Source organism: Callorhinchus milii, unplaced genomic scaffold (assembly GCF_018977255.1).
Source record: "Callorhinchus milii isolate IMCB2004 unplaced genomic scaffold, IMCB_Cmil_1.0 Scaffold5, whole genome shotgun sequence".
Classification (NCBI taxonomy): Eukaryota; Metazoa; Chordata; class Chondrichthyes; order Chimaeriformes; family Callorhinchidae; genus Callorhinchus; species Callorhinchus milii.
This window is the reverse complement of record NW_024704746.1, coordinates 19,945,632-19,963,141: the sequence shown is the minus strand read 5'-3', so window position 1 is coordinate 19,963,141 and position 17,510 is coordinate 19,945,632. Positions and strand designations below refer to the sequence as shown.

At 41.5% G+C, this 17,510-nt stretch overlaps 2 protein-coding genes across 2 annotated transcripts; one reads left to right on the top strand and one right to left on the bottom strand.

Moving 5' to 3' along the window:
• The first annotated feature begins 586 nt into the window (after positions 1–586).
• Positions 587–12,090, top strand: LOC103174622 (AP-1 complex subunit mu-1). Its single transcript, XM_007887086.2, has 12 exons — positions 587–679; positions 2,025–2,181; positions 2,930–2,997; positions 3,901–4,031; positions 6,263–6,410; positions 7,225–7,351; positions 7,740–7,882; positions 8,433–8,504; positions 8,693–8,851; positions 10,022–10,144; positions 10,415–10,490; positions 10,736–12,090. The coding sequence occupies exons 1-12, from the start codon at positions 638–640 to the stop codon at positions 10,759–10,761; spliced, it is 1,272 nt and encodes a 423-aa protein (XP_007885277.1). The 5' UTR covers positions 587–637; the 3' UTR covers positions 10,762–12,090.
• A 1,566-nt stretch (positions 12,091–13,656) lies between these two features.
• Positions 13,657–16,510, bottom strand: LOC103174624 (transmembrane protein 125). Its single transcript, XM_007887088.2, has one exon. The coding sequence runs from the start codon at positions 14,839–14,841 to the stop codon at positions 14,194–14,196; it is 648 nt and encodes a 215-aa protein (XP_007885279.1). The 5' UTR covers positions 14,842–16,510; the 3' UTR covers positions 13,657–14,193.
• Between the last annotated feature and the right edge of the window lie 1,000 nt (positions 16,511–17,510).

Genomic DNA, 17,510 nt, shown 5'->3' with positions numbered 1-17,510 from the left:
CAGTTTCCAGAAGTTAAATAAATAAAGGGCTGTATTTGCAAATGTTCAAGGGATGAAACCCGACTTTCTTTTTTTTTCTGGGGAGGGGGGTGTGTGTGTTGTGTTGTTGCAACCAGGAGAGCAATAACACAAGAGCAAACGTTAATAAAGAAATACTCCCTCTGCCAGTCTTTGCATTACTAAGTGCATGTGGTGGGGTGGGTGTTGGCACTGTACCAGAAGAGGTGCACTTTTTGTGTGAATGGTATATAATTCTATGTGTGAACAGAGCAACGTGTATATATATATATTTTTGTTGAGGTGGAGGTCAGGTGAGAGCTCTGGACCACCCATCACCATCACCACCACCACCACCACCACCACCATCACCATCACCACCATCACCATCACCACCATCACCACCACCACACACTCAGCATTCCTGCAGGTGTGGATTGACAGGTTGTCCTGTCTGTCTGTGTCCACTGTGTGGGGTGACGTGGAAGCAGAGGATACGGAAACGAAGAAAGGGGGAAGAAGAAGAAGAAGAAGAAGAAGAGAAACCAGAGAGGTGACAGAGAGACAGAAATAAAATAATAATAAAGCAGAGAGAGAGAGGGAGAGAGAGAGGGAGAGGGAGGGAGTTGTTCTGAGCATCATGTCAGCCTCAGCAGTGTTTGTCCTGGATCTGAAAGGGAAGGTAAGTCAAAAAAAAAAAGCTGAGAGTTTTATTGCTGTTATTAGTACTCATTACACACACACAGATACTCACACACACTCTCTCACTCACTCTCTCACTCACTCACACACATCAGTACCTGAGCACCAGGTGAGCGCTGCGACTCCACGTCTCTCAGTGACTGGAGTTGAATGGCAACACCTGGAGTCACCGACTCTCCTTTTTTTCTCTCTCTCTCTCTCTCTCTCTCTGGAGAGAAAAGTGGGGGAAAGGGAGGAAAAAGGGAAGGTTCCGATCGCGATCCACAGACAGTCGTCTCATCCTCTCACCCACTCAAATGGGACGTTTGTCGCAGTTGTAACTGCAACTTGTATTGACCTCATCTCTCTTTCATTTTCCTAATGAGGTCTATACCCTTGAACTGACGACCCCCACACACCACCCCCACCCCCCACCCCACACACGACCACCACCCCCACCCCCCCCCCCCCCACCCCCCCCCCCAGACTCACACAGAAATCGCCGCCCGTCGATCGCGAACTAATCACTTCTGGTTTTCTTGAGGATCCGCTGCCGCGTTTCGCCCACAAGATATATATCCTGTGAAGCGCTTTGAGACGTCTCGAAGACGCGATAAGGCGCTGCATCAAATGCAAGGATTGCGATTATTATTATTATTATTATAAAAAAAGCTTTTTGCACAGAGATGGGGGGTGTGGGGGGCGGGGGGGGTGGGAATGGGATTGAAGCCGTACTACTTACAGAGAGCCAGACATGGACCAAAAAATGGTCTTCTGTGCTGAAATATTATTCTGTGATTCCAAACGTATCTGACCTCCGAGAAGGGCGCTATTGTGAACGCAATTAGTTGTTGGTGTCGTATGACTGTAACGTCACGTTGCTGAAAGATCATGAGATGCTAACGTGTTAGATGCCCCTCTCCGCACCTTGTCAAAGATTGTCCGCTAACAGTGACCAAGACACGAATTCGTGCTCACAAAGGGCCCAGCAGAAAGTCATGATTCCGATCCTCGAAGCATTTCTTTCAGGATATATTTAAATGTTTATACGATGTGTGGAACACTAGAGAACACCATAATGTCAGCCTTTGAGTACTTTGGATCTCAAATCAGTCCTCCGCTGTTTGTTCATTAGTTGACCGTGTTTCATCTGCCTTTGAAGCATGAAAGGTGATGACGTCGGAGGCTGAAACAATAATAATAATAACCCTTGCATTTGATACAGCGCCTTATCACGTCTTCGCGACGTCCCTCTTGAAATAATGCCTGGATGCGGGTAGTTTTTGGTGAGGCATTTTGTTTCTTCGATTCATTTTGCTTCTTTGATTTGTTTTATTTCTTGTCAGGTTCTGATATGTAAAAATTACATGGGTGACATAGACATGAGTGAAATTGACCACTTCCTGCCGATGCTGATGCAGATGGAGGAGGATGGACCTGGTTCACCCATCTTCACCCATGGACATGTTCACTTCCTTTGGATAAGGCATAGCAACCTGTATCGTATCCTTTCCTATGTCAGCTCTGCTGAGGGCATGTTCCAAAGAGTTTTGTGTTATTTCTATCATGGTGGGGAGGGGGGAAAGAGGGAGAGGGATGTTGTGAGCTGAATCTCTATTATACCCTTTATTGTGGTGGAAACTTTGCTGTGTTGCTGAATTTGGACATATCTGTGATGGGATATTTGCGGGATTTATAACACTGTTCTCATCGCATAAGATTTTCCTACATATATGGAACTCTCAGGCTACTGTGGATACTCTTAAGCGGGGTGATGGGATCGTACGTTAGACACCTGGCTGACCAAAACAAAAAGATTTTTATATAATTCATGGTTTCTTTATTCACACATAAATATCTAATGAAATCAAGTGCCATGGATGTATACATTGGAATTATTACCATGTGCCCAATAAACAGCTGTTGTGCCTCACTAAAGCTTAAGCCACAGATATTAAGTTGCTTATAAAAAATATAAGTAAAACAATATTTACAGCATGCATTTTATTGAATGCAGACTGAATTAATTTAGAAACGAATAGCTTCCAAGAGACCTTATTTATGAGCTGATTGAAGCTGCAACTTTATTGAATACAAATGAATTGCTGTATTTATTATTTGAATTGCTTGGCTTTGAGAGTGATCAGCATAGTTTGAGGCTGACCCACACTGGTGAGGCATGCCTAAACCTTTACTTTAGAATGCGATTGACTTCTTCTAAGGTTTACTTTCTTTAATCTAACACACACAGTGGTGGCAGTGACAAAGAAAAATGGAAATGCAGCCTTAGTTTTTTCATTTTTGTACAAAATTATTCAGGTGAGTCTTTTTACTCATTTCACATGTTCTCCACACTATCACATTCACATTTAAATTGCTCCCAAACTGAATTCTGCTTGACTGCTGCATTCTTACTGAACCATAGTGGTAGATTAGACTGCCTTAGTCTCTCTCTCTCTCTCTGAACTGCGCTCCCCAGCCTCATGGATTGACTTCACGTCTTCTAGACTTCTCAAAGTGCTTCACAGAATATACTGTAAAGTGAAATAACTGTATATTTGTGGGCAAAACGCGGGAGCCAATTGCGCACAGCAGTGACCCACAAACAGTCGTGGATTGAGTGACCAAATTTTTTTTTTTTTAAGGATTATTATCCCCAGATAAGGGATCCGTCAATTGAATAATAACCGGGTTCCTACTTACTGCGAGGTGAACAGAGGCATCGTAGAAGCATTGTCATTGATGCCGGGTCACTGAGCCACAGGAAGAAATTCTCCTCCCAGAATGATAGCCCAACCGCATCATTACAACAGTGAAAGGTGTTGCAAGGATACAGTCACTGTTCTCCCCCTCACCAATTTTTCCCCTCATTTTCTAAAGGCATTTTATTTTTTTTCTCTTTCTATGGAGTAGGCCCCCTGCTGTTACAACAGCATTCATTATTCATGTCTGAGCCTTGGCAGGGAGTGTCGACAGCTAATCTACCTTGAGAGCATCACAAGCCCTGTCCTGTCTTCCACACGTGAGCATCTACAGCAGGAGTCGGAACCTTGGCTATTTTTTTCCTTAGCTAACTTGAGGTCCTAGCTAACTTGAGGTACATTACCCCTTGCTGTCACCATGGCAGAGATCAACCAATTCCCCCACAGACTTACCTTGAAGCTGGGAGCTCTCCCATTGCTGGATTGAAAAAAANCACGTAAACGTTTGTATCATTTTCAGGTTTTCACAGAATATTTCAAGGAGGTCGAAGAGGAAAGCATTCGGGATAACTTTGTCATTGTTTATGAGCTTTTGGACGAGGTGATGGATTATGGATTTCCACAAACAACAGACAGTAAGATTCTGCAGGAGTAAGTGCAGATTGAGTGCACCAAACAGATAGTTTATTTTTACCCAAGGTGGTTAGCTATAATCATTTGCTGCTGCACTACATCACCTTATGAGATCCCAACGATAAATTAATCTGTAAAAATGACGTGTTACTTTTATAATATTTTTTCAGTCACAATGTGTAGCAGCTGCACTGTCTGATGTTCTGTGACGTGCCATTTACACCTTGCTGCAAGTTTTGGTCCATTACAGAGAGTCATGATTCATGAGTTACTTTAGCAGATTCTGGGCTCTAGAGTTTGTGAGCAATAACCTCTCACTCCTACTGAATGATACTAAGTAGATAATTGAAGTGAAAGATCATGAGTACGACAGCGAATAAAACAAACCTGTTCGGTTGAACATTAACGATCCCATTGCACTATTCGAACAGAGAAGAGAGTTTCTCTCAATGTCCTGACCCCTTCATGGCTGTTTGTGGGACAATGCTGTGTGCAAATTGGTTGCTCCGTTCACCTACAGAGATACAGAGCCACCACACTTTACAGAAAACTGTGTGAGTGCTTGGAGATGTTTTGATATGATAAGGCATTATATTAGATGGAAGGATATTATTATTGTGATTATACAGTGGAGCGGGGAGGCAAACCTCTAGCTTACAAGCATCTGCCCTTGTATGCGATTGTGTTCAACGACGGTGAAAGCTCACTTGGTTGGACAGTATGACTCACCTCCCTTGGGATCTCCCTTGAGAAAAGCACTGAAACCATGGCGATGACGTTCACCCTGTGTAGTCCAACATTACCATCTGTTGGTGAAAAGCTAGAACAGCATCAACAAGCAGTGCAAAGAGAAGAGAGTGTGATCGTTCATGTCTCCTGGTAAATACACATCTAGCCTCTTTGACCATTGTCAGAGTTGACACCTCCTGCTGTCTCTCCTGGTATCAATATACAGGTTTATGCGTCCCATTTATCGGCCTGTGTATAGGCAATTGCGTTCTGCTCCTGTGACTCAATTCCTTAATTCTTCATTTTAATGATGGTGTAATTTAGTGAACCGCTGCTTAATTTTATGTATGAATCCTGTTTCTGTGAACATCGCAGCAAAATGACATACCACGCCTCCATATGCCACACCACGCCAGCTCCTTCTGTGCTGTATAATTGTATGATTCTATGATATCCCCGGTGCCAGTTCAGTGAATCCTACCCCCATGCCTCGGGGAACCTCCATCTACTGTATCATCATACCCAGGGGAAACTCTGTGTACCACACTCCTCGTGAGCAGCTATGTCTATGCCATGCCACCCCCCCCCCATACCCAAGGGGCATCTCTGTGCACTCCACCCTCATATCCAGTATGCAATTTGTTGTACAGTCATTTGCCATGATAACCCATTTTGTGATCGGGCACGTTTCAGCATACATCCAGTACTAAACACTAAACCATGGGCAAAACCTAGTACAACCCTTTCCTAGGGCAATGACACAGCCCAGGTACCCTTTCCTTAGATTCAGATGAACATAACCAGACAAAGAAAGAATAAAAGTCTTGCAATTTAATTGCGCCTTCTCACGTCAAAATACCTGAAAAAGTAATTACTGTCACGTGGATTGAATGGTTTTGTAAGTACAAAACAACCATCATTCTGTGGCTTGCACTGTAACTCCGTTGCTAAAAGTTCCCATTCCTGTTCACTAGGCCATGTTAAAAGGGGAATCTCATTGCTGCTGTGCACCTGCTGCTCATTACACTCTTTGGACGAGTCATCCCAGAGGATTGCCACCACCACTGCAAACTATAAACAATGTTATTTTCATCAGGTTCAATCAGCCCTTCAACATTTGTGTATTTACCAAATTGACACAAAGCACTTCTAGAAATAGATTAGATTGCAGCTGTATTTTTTTTTCTCTCCATGGGATCTCAAATTATTTTTTCCGATAGAAATATCTGATGCATTTTCTTAACTGAATTCTAAGACCGATTCTTGGACAGTGAATGACAGCTTGAGGAGCACTCCTGGGTTGGATAGGATATCTTGATACCCAGTGCATCTTAAGCCAGCTGGGCTATCAATGGCAGATAAGTGTCAAAGGTGTAACAAGGTATATCAAGTCCTATTCTGTTGCAGGTGTCTGTATGGTCTCAAGATATTTTAAGTCTATCGCTGAAGTGGATGGAATTTGACTGCAAGAAGCCCACGGGCCGGTTAATGATGCTTCATTTTTTAACCATTATCATCAGGTACATCATGCAGCAGGGACATAAGCTGGAGATTGGAGCTCCGAGACCTCCAGCCACCCTTACAAATGCAGTGTCTTGGAGATCAGAAGGTGTAAAGTACAGGAAGAATGAGGTGTTCATTGATCTGATTGAATCTGTCAATTTATTGGTGAGCAGCAAGGCCTATAACAGTTAAGAGTTAGCTCAGTCTCCCGCAATCGTTTGGCTATTCTCTTATTGTTTGTTGTGATCGGCAGGTGACTGGCTATATGAGAAATTGGGAAGCTTTCCGAGCACCCCCATGTTTGGCTGTCGAATGGCCCCACATAGTTTTAGCATTTCATCAAAAAATGATTGTGTTACACCGACAGTGTTTAAATTGTGAGTAATTAAAGAAAACACCTTCAATTTCATCGAATCATAGAATCTTACCGCACAGAGGAGGCCATTCTGCCCATCGTACCCATGCCAGCTACCAACTAGTTCCACTCCCCCGCTATAATTTTGGTACAGGCATGGCGGGGGNAGGGAGAGACTGCTTTATAAACTGTGAAGAAAGAAATGCAAAATTGAAGACATCCATTATTCCCCTCCTCACACATATTAAAATGAATGAAGTTACAAACTCCTCAAAAGATACATAGCTAAATTCTTATGCACTGCCTGCAATGACACTGACTCTGTGTGTGTGTGTGTGTGTGTATGTGATGATCCAGAATAAGAGTGTGGAGAAAGAATTAGAAAATAGGATTTGATTTGATAGCTTCACAATATATTGAATGACGTCTTTCTACGGTGAACTATCTATTACTTTGTCAGTGCTGAGTGTGGTAATTCTGACTCTGTGTATATGTGCATGTCTATCTCACTACTGGCAGCGATTCTGACTTTGTCTGTCTTGGTTGCATACAGTAAGGCTATCTTGGCACTGCTTGTGGTAACTTCATTTTACTGGTGTAAAGCAGTCTTTTTTGTTGATCTAGGTGAGTGCAAGTGGCAGTGTCTTGAAGAGTGAGGTCGTTGGGAATGTAAAGTTGAAGGTAATCCTGTCGGGAATGCCAGAGCTGCGACTTGGGCTCAATGACAAAGCGCTGTTTGAAATCTCCGGACGTAAGTAATAGGTGGAACGAGGAGCAGAATTGATTTATTTCCACTTTAACACTGGTCTTAGAAAGGGTTGGTGGGATTGGATTGGGTGAGTACAGTCGATTTGAACATGGCCTCTTTTCATTACTGACATCTGGGTGTGAATAGAGCCCAGCCTGATCAGATAAACAGCCATATAAGAGCACCGATCAACAATAAATTGTCAGTCCCAGTCACAAATGTTTCACTAGTGCAGCAGGGATTGTTGTACAGCCAGATAATAAGAGCTGGATGCAGTGTTGGATCATTAATTTACCTTCCTTAGTGACCAGAATGCGGAGGTCCCTAAAGCAGCAGACATTGTGACTTGGTTTGGATTCCTCCTTTGCCTTAATTTTTTTCTTTCTTTCAGGGGACAAGAGTAAATCTGTGGAACTGGACGACGTGAAGTTTCATCAGTGTGTGCGCTTGTCTCGCTTTGAGAACGATCGAACCATTTCCTTCATTCCACCAGATGGAGAGTTTGAGCTGATGTCTTACCGTCTGTACACTCAGGTACGTGGCACCCTCGGATATCTGCGGGTAAAGCCCTGACATTATTGTAAACCTGTAATACTAATCCTTATAATAATCCTTGCATTTGAGGTAGCACTAGGTAGATTCACTTTTCTGTGCACTGTACCAGTAGCTAAAGAGCACATAACAATCAATTAGTTTCAGATCATTATTAGCTGTTAACAACTTAAAGTAAATAGCATATACAGTGTTTTGTTCTCCTAATCAACACAGGATATACAGTAAATCCTGTATATTATTCAGTGGGATGAGGGAGGTTGGCACATTGCATGAATGTATCTGCATAAATGCATCTATCTCTCTGTCCTTGATCTTTAAAAAGCAAATGCCGATATCAAGATTCCTTTGCAAAAAANTGAACGGTCACGAAGAATTATCATTAAACTAACTTGCTTTTGTTTCAGCTTGTTTCCGAGTTTTCTAAAATAAAAAAAACTCTTTAAACTGGTGATATTGTTGGACGACTTAGTCTGCCTGTCTCCGTCTGTAAAATGTCGCATGACTATTCATCAAAGCCATCTGTTTGCAGGTAAAGCCTTTAATATGGATTGAGTCAGTGATTGAGAAATATTCGCACAGCCGAGTGGAAATTATGGTAAAAGTACGTAATTCTGAAACTCTAGCACGGATATTTACTAAATGGTTTTAATTGTGCGTCCTAGAAAAGTCTGTTCCTTGGAAAACCACCTTTAGTGAGGTGCCCTATTTCTCTGCATTTACCTGTCTGTACACATTTTCTGGTTCCCTTTGTGTAATCCAACTTTTTAACACTACTTCCTCTAAATTTAGGCCAAGAGTCAATTTAAACACCGCTCCACAGCAAACAATGTGGAGATTTGTGTGCCTGTTCCAAGTGATGCTGACACACCAAAGTTCAAGACCAGCACAGGCAGTGCAAAATGGCTCCCAGAAAAAAGTGTTGTCAACTGGTCAATCAAGTCTTTCCCTGTGAGTAACCCAGAAGGTCTACACGACTCAAAATACTGTACTGATGCAGAATGCAATGGAGCAGAGTGTACGTCATGCATCACACCATGCACCCTGATTCATGCTCTGCATTCTGCTGCTTTCTTGATCTCTGGAATACTGCCGTGACTCTGTGAAAATAGACTGGAGTAGGTTGGGGTGTGTTTTAAATTTGGTTAAGCAAGCTAGCAAATATATAATGTGTATGCGTGTGGTGTGTGCACACGTACATATCCAGCGCCTTAGGATGTCCTCCCGATGTGAAAGGTGCTTTGCAAATGTAATTTATTATTGCTGTTGTGGATGAGATAAGGTTAGCTAAGTCTGTTTGCTGACTACAAATGAATGCCAGTTATTACCTTTCTTGGCTACTGAGCTCCTCCGAGTGACTGACTAGTAGCAATGGCATAGGCAGGACAGCAGTTTGCTTTATTAGCCCGAGAGGTGCATTTCATTGCCAAGGTGTACAGGGAGTGAATGGAGAGCTTCACACCCTGCTAAGAGAAGCAAAGGAAAATAAATATAGTGATAGAACAATTGAACAACTCTGCAATGCTCTCCTCAAAACCTAAAAGCGTCATTTTCTAGAATCAGTCTCATTGCTCTTTTCTGAATCCTCTCCAATCTATTCATTTTGAAAGTTAGGTACCAAAAATTAAATTTTGATTTGTATTAAAGCAGTTTGTGTTATTAGTCAGAATAGCAATGAGGGTGAATATGAGGGAGAGTTTGGGTATTGTAGAAAAATTACTGTTTTGGGGCTGTTTGCATTATGTGAGCAAGTCCAGCATTATAACGTCATTTAGCTCACATAATAATAATAATAATAATCCTTTTACTCGAGATGGCTCAAAGAATGTCACAGAATATACTGTAAAGTGAATCGACTGTATATTTTGTGAGTGAAACTCGTTACTGCTCTGGAACTCTCTCCCTCAATCCCTCCGCCTTGCCCCATCCCTCCCCAGTTTAATCCCACCGAAAGACCTTCCTTTTTGTCTGAGCTTACAGTCACCTCCCTCTCCCCCTTGGCTCAGTGTCAGACTCCGCCACTGTCAAACGCTTCGGGACGCTACACCGCGTGAAGGACGGTATATAAATGCAAGTTGTTGTTGTTGTAGTACTGACTCTCACTTTTCTGTGCTCTTCCAGGGTGGAAAGGAGTATCTGATGCGGGCTCACTTTGATCTCCCAAGTGTGGAGGGTGAGATGGAGGCAAAGCCCCCGATTACTGTGAAGTTTGAAATCCCATATTTCACAGTCTCCGGAATCCAGGTCGGCAATTTAGTAATTAAATACACGTGAAAAACATTCAGCCTTTTGGTTAATAATGGTCTCATACTTGAGAAAGCTAAGGGTTAGATGATCTGATCGATTTAGAGTGCGACAGAATTTCAGGGTCTCTGGAATCCGAGATTGCTCTCGATTAGGTGTTGTAGCTTCTGCTCGTATCTCAGTGCTATCGTATCCAGACAGGAACAGAATGATTCAGATGTACATGAAGTGCCCTTTTAATGGCTGTTTGATTTATTTTTCTTTTATTAGGTGCGCTACCTGAAGATTATTGAGAAAAGTGGATACCATGCACTTCCCTGGGTTCGCTACATAACACAGAGTGGAGGTAGGGAAATCTCCCAAATAACTATGAAAAATAGTAAATAGTAGGATTTATTCTCAACCTCTCGGATTCAAGAATTTGATTGATCTGAAAAGTATCACAATACTTATTGCTAACATCTGCCTGGACAAGCATCTGTCCTTTGAGCTAATGGGGAGACTGGGAGAGTTTTTACAGTGTGAAAGTGAACTGATCTGTCCTGGAGAAATGGTACCTTTTTTCCTGTCTCTAATTGTGTTTTATTCCAGATTACCAGCTGAGGACAAATCAATAGCATCGCTGTCACCCAGCAGCATCCAATTTGAAGGACAACATTTTTGAATGAAGGAGAAAGGGAAGACTCTCTTCAAGGCTGTAAGTGGGTGGATGCCACACACCGAAAAGCCTTCACATCACTTCCACATACTGGATGGAAAAGATGTGACCATGTGTATCATTCTTCATTGCCGTTTGTTTGGTTTTTTACTGGTGGACACTTTATTGCTGCTCCTAGCAGGTTTCTCTGGTAGCTAGAACGTGTCAGAATATTACCGATCTTTCGATTGATTCATGGTCATTTTCAACACTGTAAGTAACGCTGTGGGAAATTTTGAACTAGTTTTACTTTTTGGGGTGAATCCTTGTGAAATTGGACCTGAAGCCCTTTACAAACTCTTCACTTCCAATAACAGTTTTCCGAAACATGGCCATTGACTGGGTTTATGTGGAAACAAAATAAATTGGATAAAAATTATAAGCCACATAAATATGATGACAATCAATGCAATTCCTGAATTATATAATAATGTTTAGTCCCCAGTTATTAAGGGGACTTGATGTGGAATCATCCCTACAAAGACTGTCATAAATAAACATTTCTATAAATCTCACTACTGCTCAGTTATGACAATATAATTCACAAGCTCAATGGAAACAGCTAGGAATAGACCTAGTATTGATACAAATACATTTTCTGGAACAGAACAATGTAAATGGCAGCTTTGTATTCAATACAAAGTTAGTTTCCTCATTTGCTGCACTTTCATCATTTACTACAACATCAACAACTTGACCCTGACAGCTCCACTACTTTATGATGAACTGGAATTGCAGTATATTAGAGTTTTGCATGAAACTCATCTGGAGTTTCTGATCAGTTCTGACGAATGAAACTATCAGATCTCTTAAATCTCTTGCATTGTTCCTCAAATGATAAAAGAGATGACAATCTTGATATAGTGTGTGTATATATATATATATGCTGTATTATTAGCTGTGGATGGGTCAGTCAATATTAATTGTTATGAGTGAGATCTAAAACTGGACCATTTCACCCTCTCTAATTACCTCCAGCACTGTTTTGTACTCTCCTGAGCCGCCAAGTTCAACAAGTGAAACGTTTCTCTCTCTCCATTTTCGTTTATTCATTCCAGCTATTCCACCTGAACCATTTTGTTTTGTCCTACATATGCTTGCGATTTGTTCATTTTCTGTTGAAAAAGTGGATTAAATTGTTGCTAATTGTTCAGAATTCTCCCCCCTCTCCCCCGTTCAATGAATGATGTTTAAATTCCGGTGGTTTCAAACTCCAACCTGTGTTACCGAATAAAAATTCACGATCAAAGCAGTTTCCTATGGTTCCGAACACAAATATATTCTCATCGCCTAACACTGAGAGCAATTCTATTTTAAATCCTACATTAGAAATCTAGCTTCAAAGAGAAAACAAATCATTGCTTCTTTATCAGTTGGAGCTTTCAAAGTATTTGAATGAAGCAAATAAGAATGCACGTAATCGCCACATTTAAATGTAAACATTTTCCTATTCTTTCTGTTCTGTTAAATTATATTTTAAACTCCTTGTGGTAGATGCTGAGTGAGCGTGGATAATATTCATTGTATTTTACAGTCAGTGACAGGCTCTGACACTCTGCTTACTTGTCCAGCTGCCATGATCTCAGCACTTGTAGTTAAAGCACACTTTGTTCATCACAACAGCTGTGCATATGCTGAGATGTGGGTTCCTACTCATCTATTGCGTACCAACGTGCTGGGTCCTCATGGGAGACACTGTGCATTTCTCCTGCAGAGTGAATCAGCCATTGTTAAGCAGAGAACCAGTATTGGTCTGGTCCTGTCACTAACAAACAAAACAAAAGCTGATTGCATTTTACTGGGGAGTAGGGAGGGATGGGAGGAGTTTATTAAAACAATTCACAAGATCCTCTGACAGAAATTTAACTTCGATTTCATTTAAGCTTCATCATGGCTTTCACACGTCAATGACAATGTGCTTAAAGTTAAGTGGCATTTCTAGGCAAACGTGTCAGTGAATTTGCATACACAGGCAGCCAGGACATGAATAACATGGATGTGAGTACAGTGTTGACAAACTAAGGGGCCGACTGCAGAATAGGTCTCACAGGGATCCAATCAATCGGGTCTATAAAACGGAAGGTGCAGGTCTGGCCAAGTGCAGACACACAATAGAGCTGGCCATAAACTGCTTACTTAAGAGTTTCTCCTGCAAATATTAATAATACTTGCCCTCGGCCACTTCGGATTACATTAAAACCCTGGCTATCCAGAATAATGGTGTGTGTGTGTGTGTGCGTGGAGATCTTGTCCAGTGACTCCGAATTTTCCAGCTCACCGTAATTACAATACCGGTAAATGTAACTACACTCATAATTGTTTGAATTCCATGAGCAGAAGATAGCGAATAAGGTTTCCTCTGATTGTGGGATTCAAACTGCGTCGAAGTCGATATCCCTGGCCACTGAAAGCCAGCAAGGATGGTGAAGCGGGGGTAAGCTGCTAAGAGAGGTGGGCCTAAGCATTCCAAGTCCCTGCCCTGCGTGAAGAGCGCTATATAAACACAAGTTGTTGTTGTTGGGCCGGCAGGAGTCTACACACGCGCGGAAATGTTTTTAAAAAATTTAGGTTTCAGGCCCGCTCTGGCTAGATACAAATTCCGGATACCCGGAGCTTGGTAATCAAGGGGTTTACTGTATTAGAAAACACAAATGCACAGAGTACTGACAGACAGACAGACAGACAGACAGACAGACAGACAGACAGACAGACAGACAGACAGACAGACAGACAGACAGACAGACAGACAGACAGACAGACAGACAGACAGACAGACAGACTGACACCATTCTTCACTATTCAAGAATTGCATTTATTATAAGCAGCTAGAAAGTGATGACGTTATTAACGCAGGCACTGAAATGACTTGCAGTTCAAACCTACTCAGAGAAAAGTGCACTAGTGTTTAACATGTGATTCATTTGGTTTCATAAAGTCCCTGAACTAATATCATTTAATGCATGGATTTGCTCTAATGCCAAGTAGTGAGGTAAAGGGAATTGTAATAATCCTTCAGTAATTTAATTAAATTAGTGCTAAAATCTTCACATTTTTACTTTTTTGTATTTTACACATTTCATATTTATTTCCCAGTTCAACAGAATTACAAGTTTTAGTTTACGTAGTTTGCGATTAAATAGCACAAATTAGATATAATTACTCTATTACGATTGATATTAACACAAACCTACATTAAATTCCATTGTTAATAAAGAGTTTGCAAGTTTAATCCTTTCCTAACATTATATCAGTCTTAACAGCTGAAGGTAGCAATGTTGGGAGAAACTCAGTGCTCCAGTGAGCTCAATCTCATAGCTCTCTTAGTTCGAATGCAATTGCTACTGTCTCTGCACTAGATTAGCTCTACTGGAGGAAGTCTCCTCTCCGAAATGCCTCCAGAAATTATATAAACATTTGGGATCCCTCTGCTCGGAGACCTGGCTCCGATCTGGGGACAGAATTTGATGATTAACATATAGACAAGGAGTGAGAGGAGAATCGTGGAACCAGCAACGGTGAGCGTCACCCCTGCGACTAACATGTCATTCCAGGGTATATCTGCAAGGTAACCATCAGACTTAGCCAGGATAGCCAGTATGCAGCCACAGGTTACTAACATAGACCCAGCCACCAAACACACCAGATGATCAATTAACCCTCCACTCCTTAAAATGTCAATCTGGGCTCGATTCCTCATACAGTTCATATCCTGGATAGCAGAGCTCAGCAACTGCTTCAAAAGAATCAGCAAAGCTAAAAGACACAGTACAGTCCCCACTCCAATCCTCCATTCACTCGATTTACTTGTAGCAGAAGACAATAAAACAATTCCCCCAACTCCAGTTCCTAGAATTAGGACCACAGCCCCAGAATAACACAAAATGGATCTTTTAGGATCTTCGAACCACCATAGATCCATCTGATCCTCCAGGATACTCTGCTGGATCCGGGCACGATCGGCTGGTAAACGCCCAGAGGAGATTTCAGAAAGCTCAGACATTGGCAAAACATTCACGAGTTACCAACACATTGGTGAAGTACAAGACCAAATCTCCCCAAAGTATTAAAGGTGATATCCTGAATAAACAGATACTAAATCTAAGGGATGTTCTTCAAATGGATGAATTCAGGAACACAATTCTTCGTAAAGTCAACGTTGACAAAAGCAAAACATTGAACAAAATAGATATGATCCATATGATACATCGAATTGAGATTCTTCAATGTAAAGAAAGATCCTTACTTCAATGTCCTGTAGATATTTTAAGCTCGAGTCTCTGGCTGGACAGAACAATTCGATGATGCTGTCTGGAGAACAAATCTCTCAATTTCAGATTGACTGGAAATTCCACTCATTCGATGGATTAAACTAAATCAGACCACATTCTCAACCAGAGAAGTTTTTTCAAGAATCCTGCCTTGTTCGAGCCGTAGAAGCTCATTGTATGTTCACCTTGAACATGCCTGCTGCAGTTCACAATCTTGCGATTATCCCACGAATTCAGCTGGTGTCACTTCCTGATTGTTTTAACGTTATCTTGCTTCCTTCAATAAGTCGATTGTTCAGTTTTCACCTTTCAGATTCCAGGTGAGTAGTGTACATCTCCAAATCCTCTAATTCCTCCTTGCTGACAGCCAGACAGGGAGCCAAGGCAATGTTAATCTGCACATGCCCTAGAGAGAAGTTCAGTACTGTGGATGGAATCAAACTGGACTCTTCATTAAAGCTGCTCTTCCAAGCTTTACATTTCTTGCAATCAGTGCTGCCCTCAGGAGTTCAATCTTCCCCTCTGTCTGTCTCTCTCTCTCTCTCTCTATCTCTGTCATTACTTAATCACACCCTGGCTCTTTTGCAACATTTTCTGCCATATCTCCATGCATTTCCTGAAACAGTGCTAAACTATCACATTCAGATTTAACCTTTAAAGAACTGTGAGATGCGTACAGACCTGTAGGGGAAGAGAGAAATCTTCAGCACAGATTATTTTTCGATGAGCAGGACCTGTTTGACTGGTGTGAGAGTGCACAGATCCAATATCAAACTCAAAATCCAGTATCAAACGTTACAAACTCTGCCATCTTCACTACCTTTGTACCCATTGTAGTGAATCAATAGTACAACACAGAAAGCCCAGGTTTCTCTGATTGAGTCCTTTAAATCTGCTCCACTTCTTCACGTGTGAAACAGATTGTGTTATACAGACAGACGCTGCTTTTTCTGAATTGGAACTGCTTTTTTCCTGCTGTAATTCTCCAATCTGGTATAAATGCTGTTCTGTTTCAAGTGAGGTATTTTATATCCGGTTCCGTGGGAGGTCAAATGTTTCATTCCTTCACAGGTGCACGTGTCAAGATTCCTAAGCTTAGGTAAACGTCAACTTCCCTTCGTCAAGGTGTATAGGGCCTCTCACCGATTATTGATGCAGGTGCTATAGCAGTTTTCCCGGAGTCGGCTGGTGTATTTTTGCTGTGCTCTTGATCCAGGTAAATCTCTCGAGATCAATTTCTGACTCCACCTACCTCAGTTTCTTTGCAGGTTTGGTTTCTGCTATATTTAATGCAGATTGTGGGTCATGTTCCAGCCTCAGTCTATCAGGGTGCTGCAGGACCTGGTATTGTATTTGCACGGTTGATCTCTGCCTGATTCCTCTGCTTACCTGAACATTCCTGGGTCAGAGTTTACTTTCCATAATTTATTCCAACCTTTTACCTGGACCTGACTCTGATTTCCACTTAAGGTGGAACACGTTTTTCACCATTAGAATCCTTTCTTTCAAAAAAAAACAATTCACAAAATTCCATAGAGAATTACAGAATCCAAATGATCAAATAGAGACTTTATTTCAAACGTATTGCTTAACAAATTGTAATTTTTCGTAGGATTGCATTATTATTAAAATTAGAAAGAGTTGTTAAAAATTGTTTTATGAATTGTCACGCAACTGTTTTCTATTTCCTTTGAAATCAAATCAGATAATTAGCATTGATTAGTGCTTTGAACAGAGTGCTCTCTTTGTTTTGTTATTTGCTCTTGGCAGCTATTATGGTTAATACAAGGAATTGTACTTTATTTCTGATGAATACGTGAATGTGTCCTCTGTGGAGCAAACAGACTGTTTCTCTAGTAACCGTGCATCTGAATTGCAACAGAAAACCAGTTGATAATTTACCACAGCACAGATCATTCCTAATCACTCTGCATGGAGTCCTGTAGCTCAGTGATTAGAGCACTCGCCTCGCAAGCAAGAGACCTGGGTTGCATTCCTGGCAGGTCGAAATGTTGGGCAAGTTTCCTTATTCCACCCGCCTCTATTTACCTAGCAGTAAGTAGGAACCCTGTTGTTAATTGATTGGCGGATCACTTTTACAGGGGTAATAATTCCTTCCAAAAAAAATAACAACAATAATAAATTGGTCACTTCAATCCAAGACTGTTTGCTGTGTACAATTGGCTGCTACAATTTGCCCACAAAATCTACAGTCAATTCACTTTGCATTATATTCTGTGAAGAGCTTTGAGACGTCTCGAAGACGTGATAAGGCGCTATATCAAATGCAAGGATTATTATTATTATTATTAAAATACATGTTCAGTGCCAAAGTGCAATCCTAACCTTACACTATCCCAATGAAGGTAATGGGTATGTGCATTCGGATCCTTTTTATGGC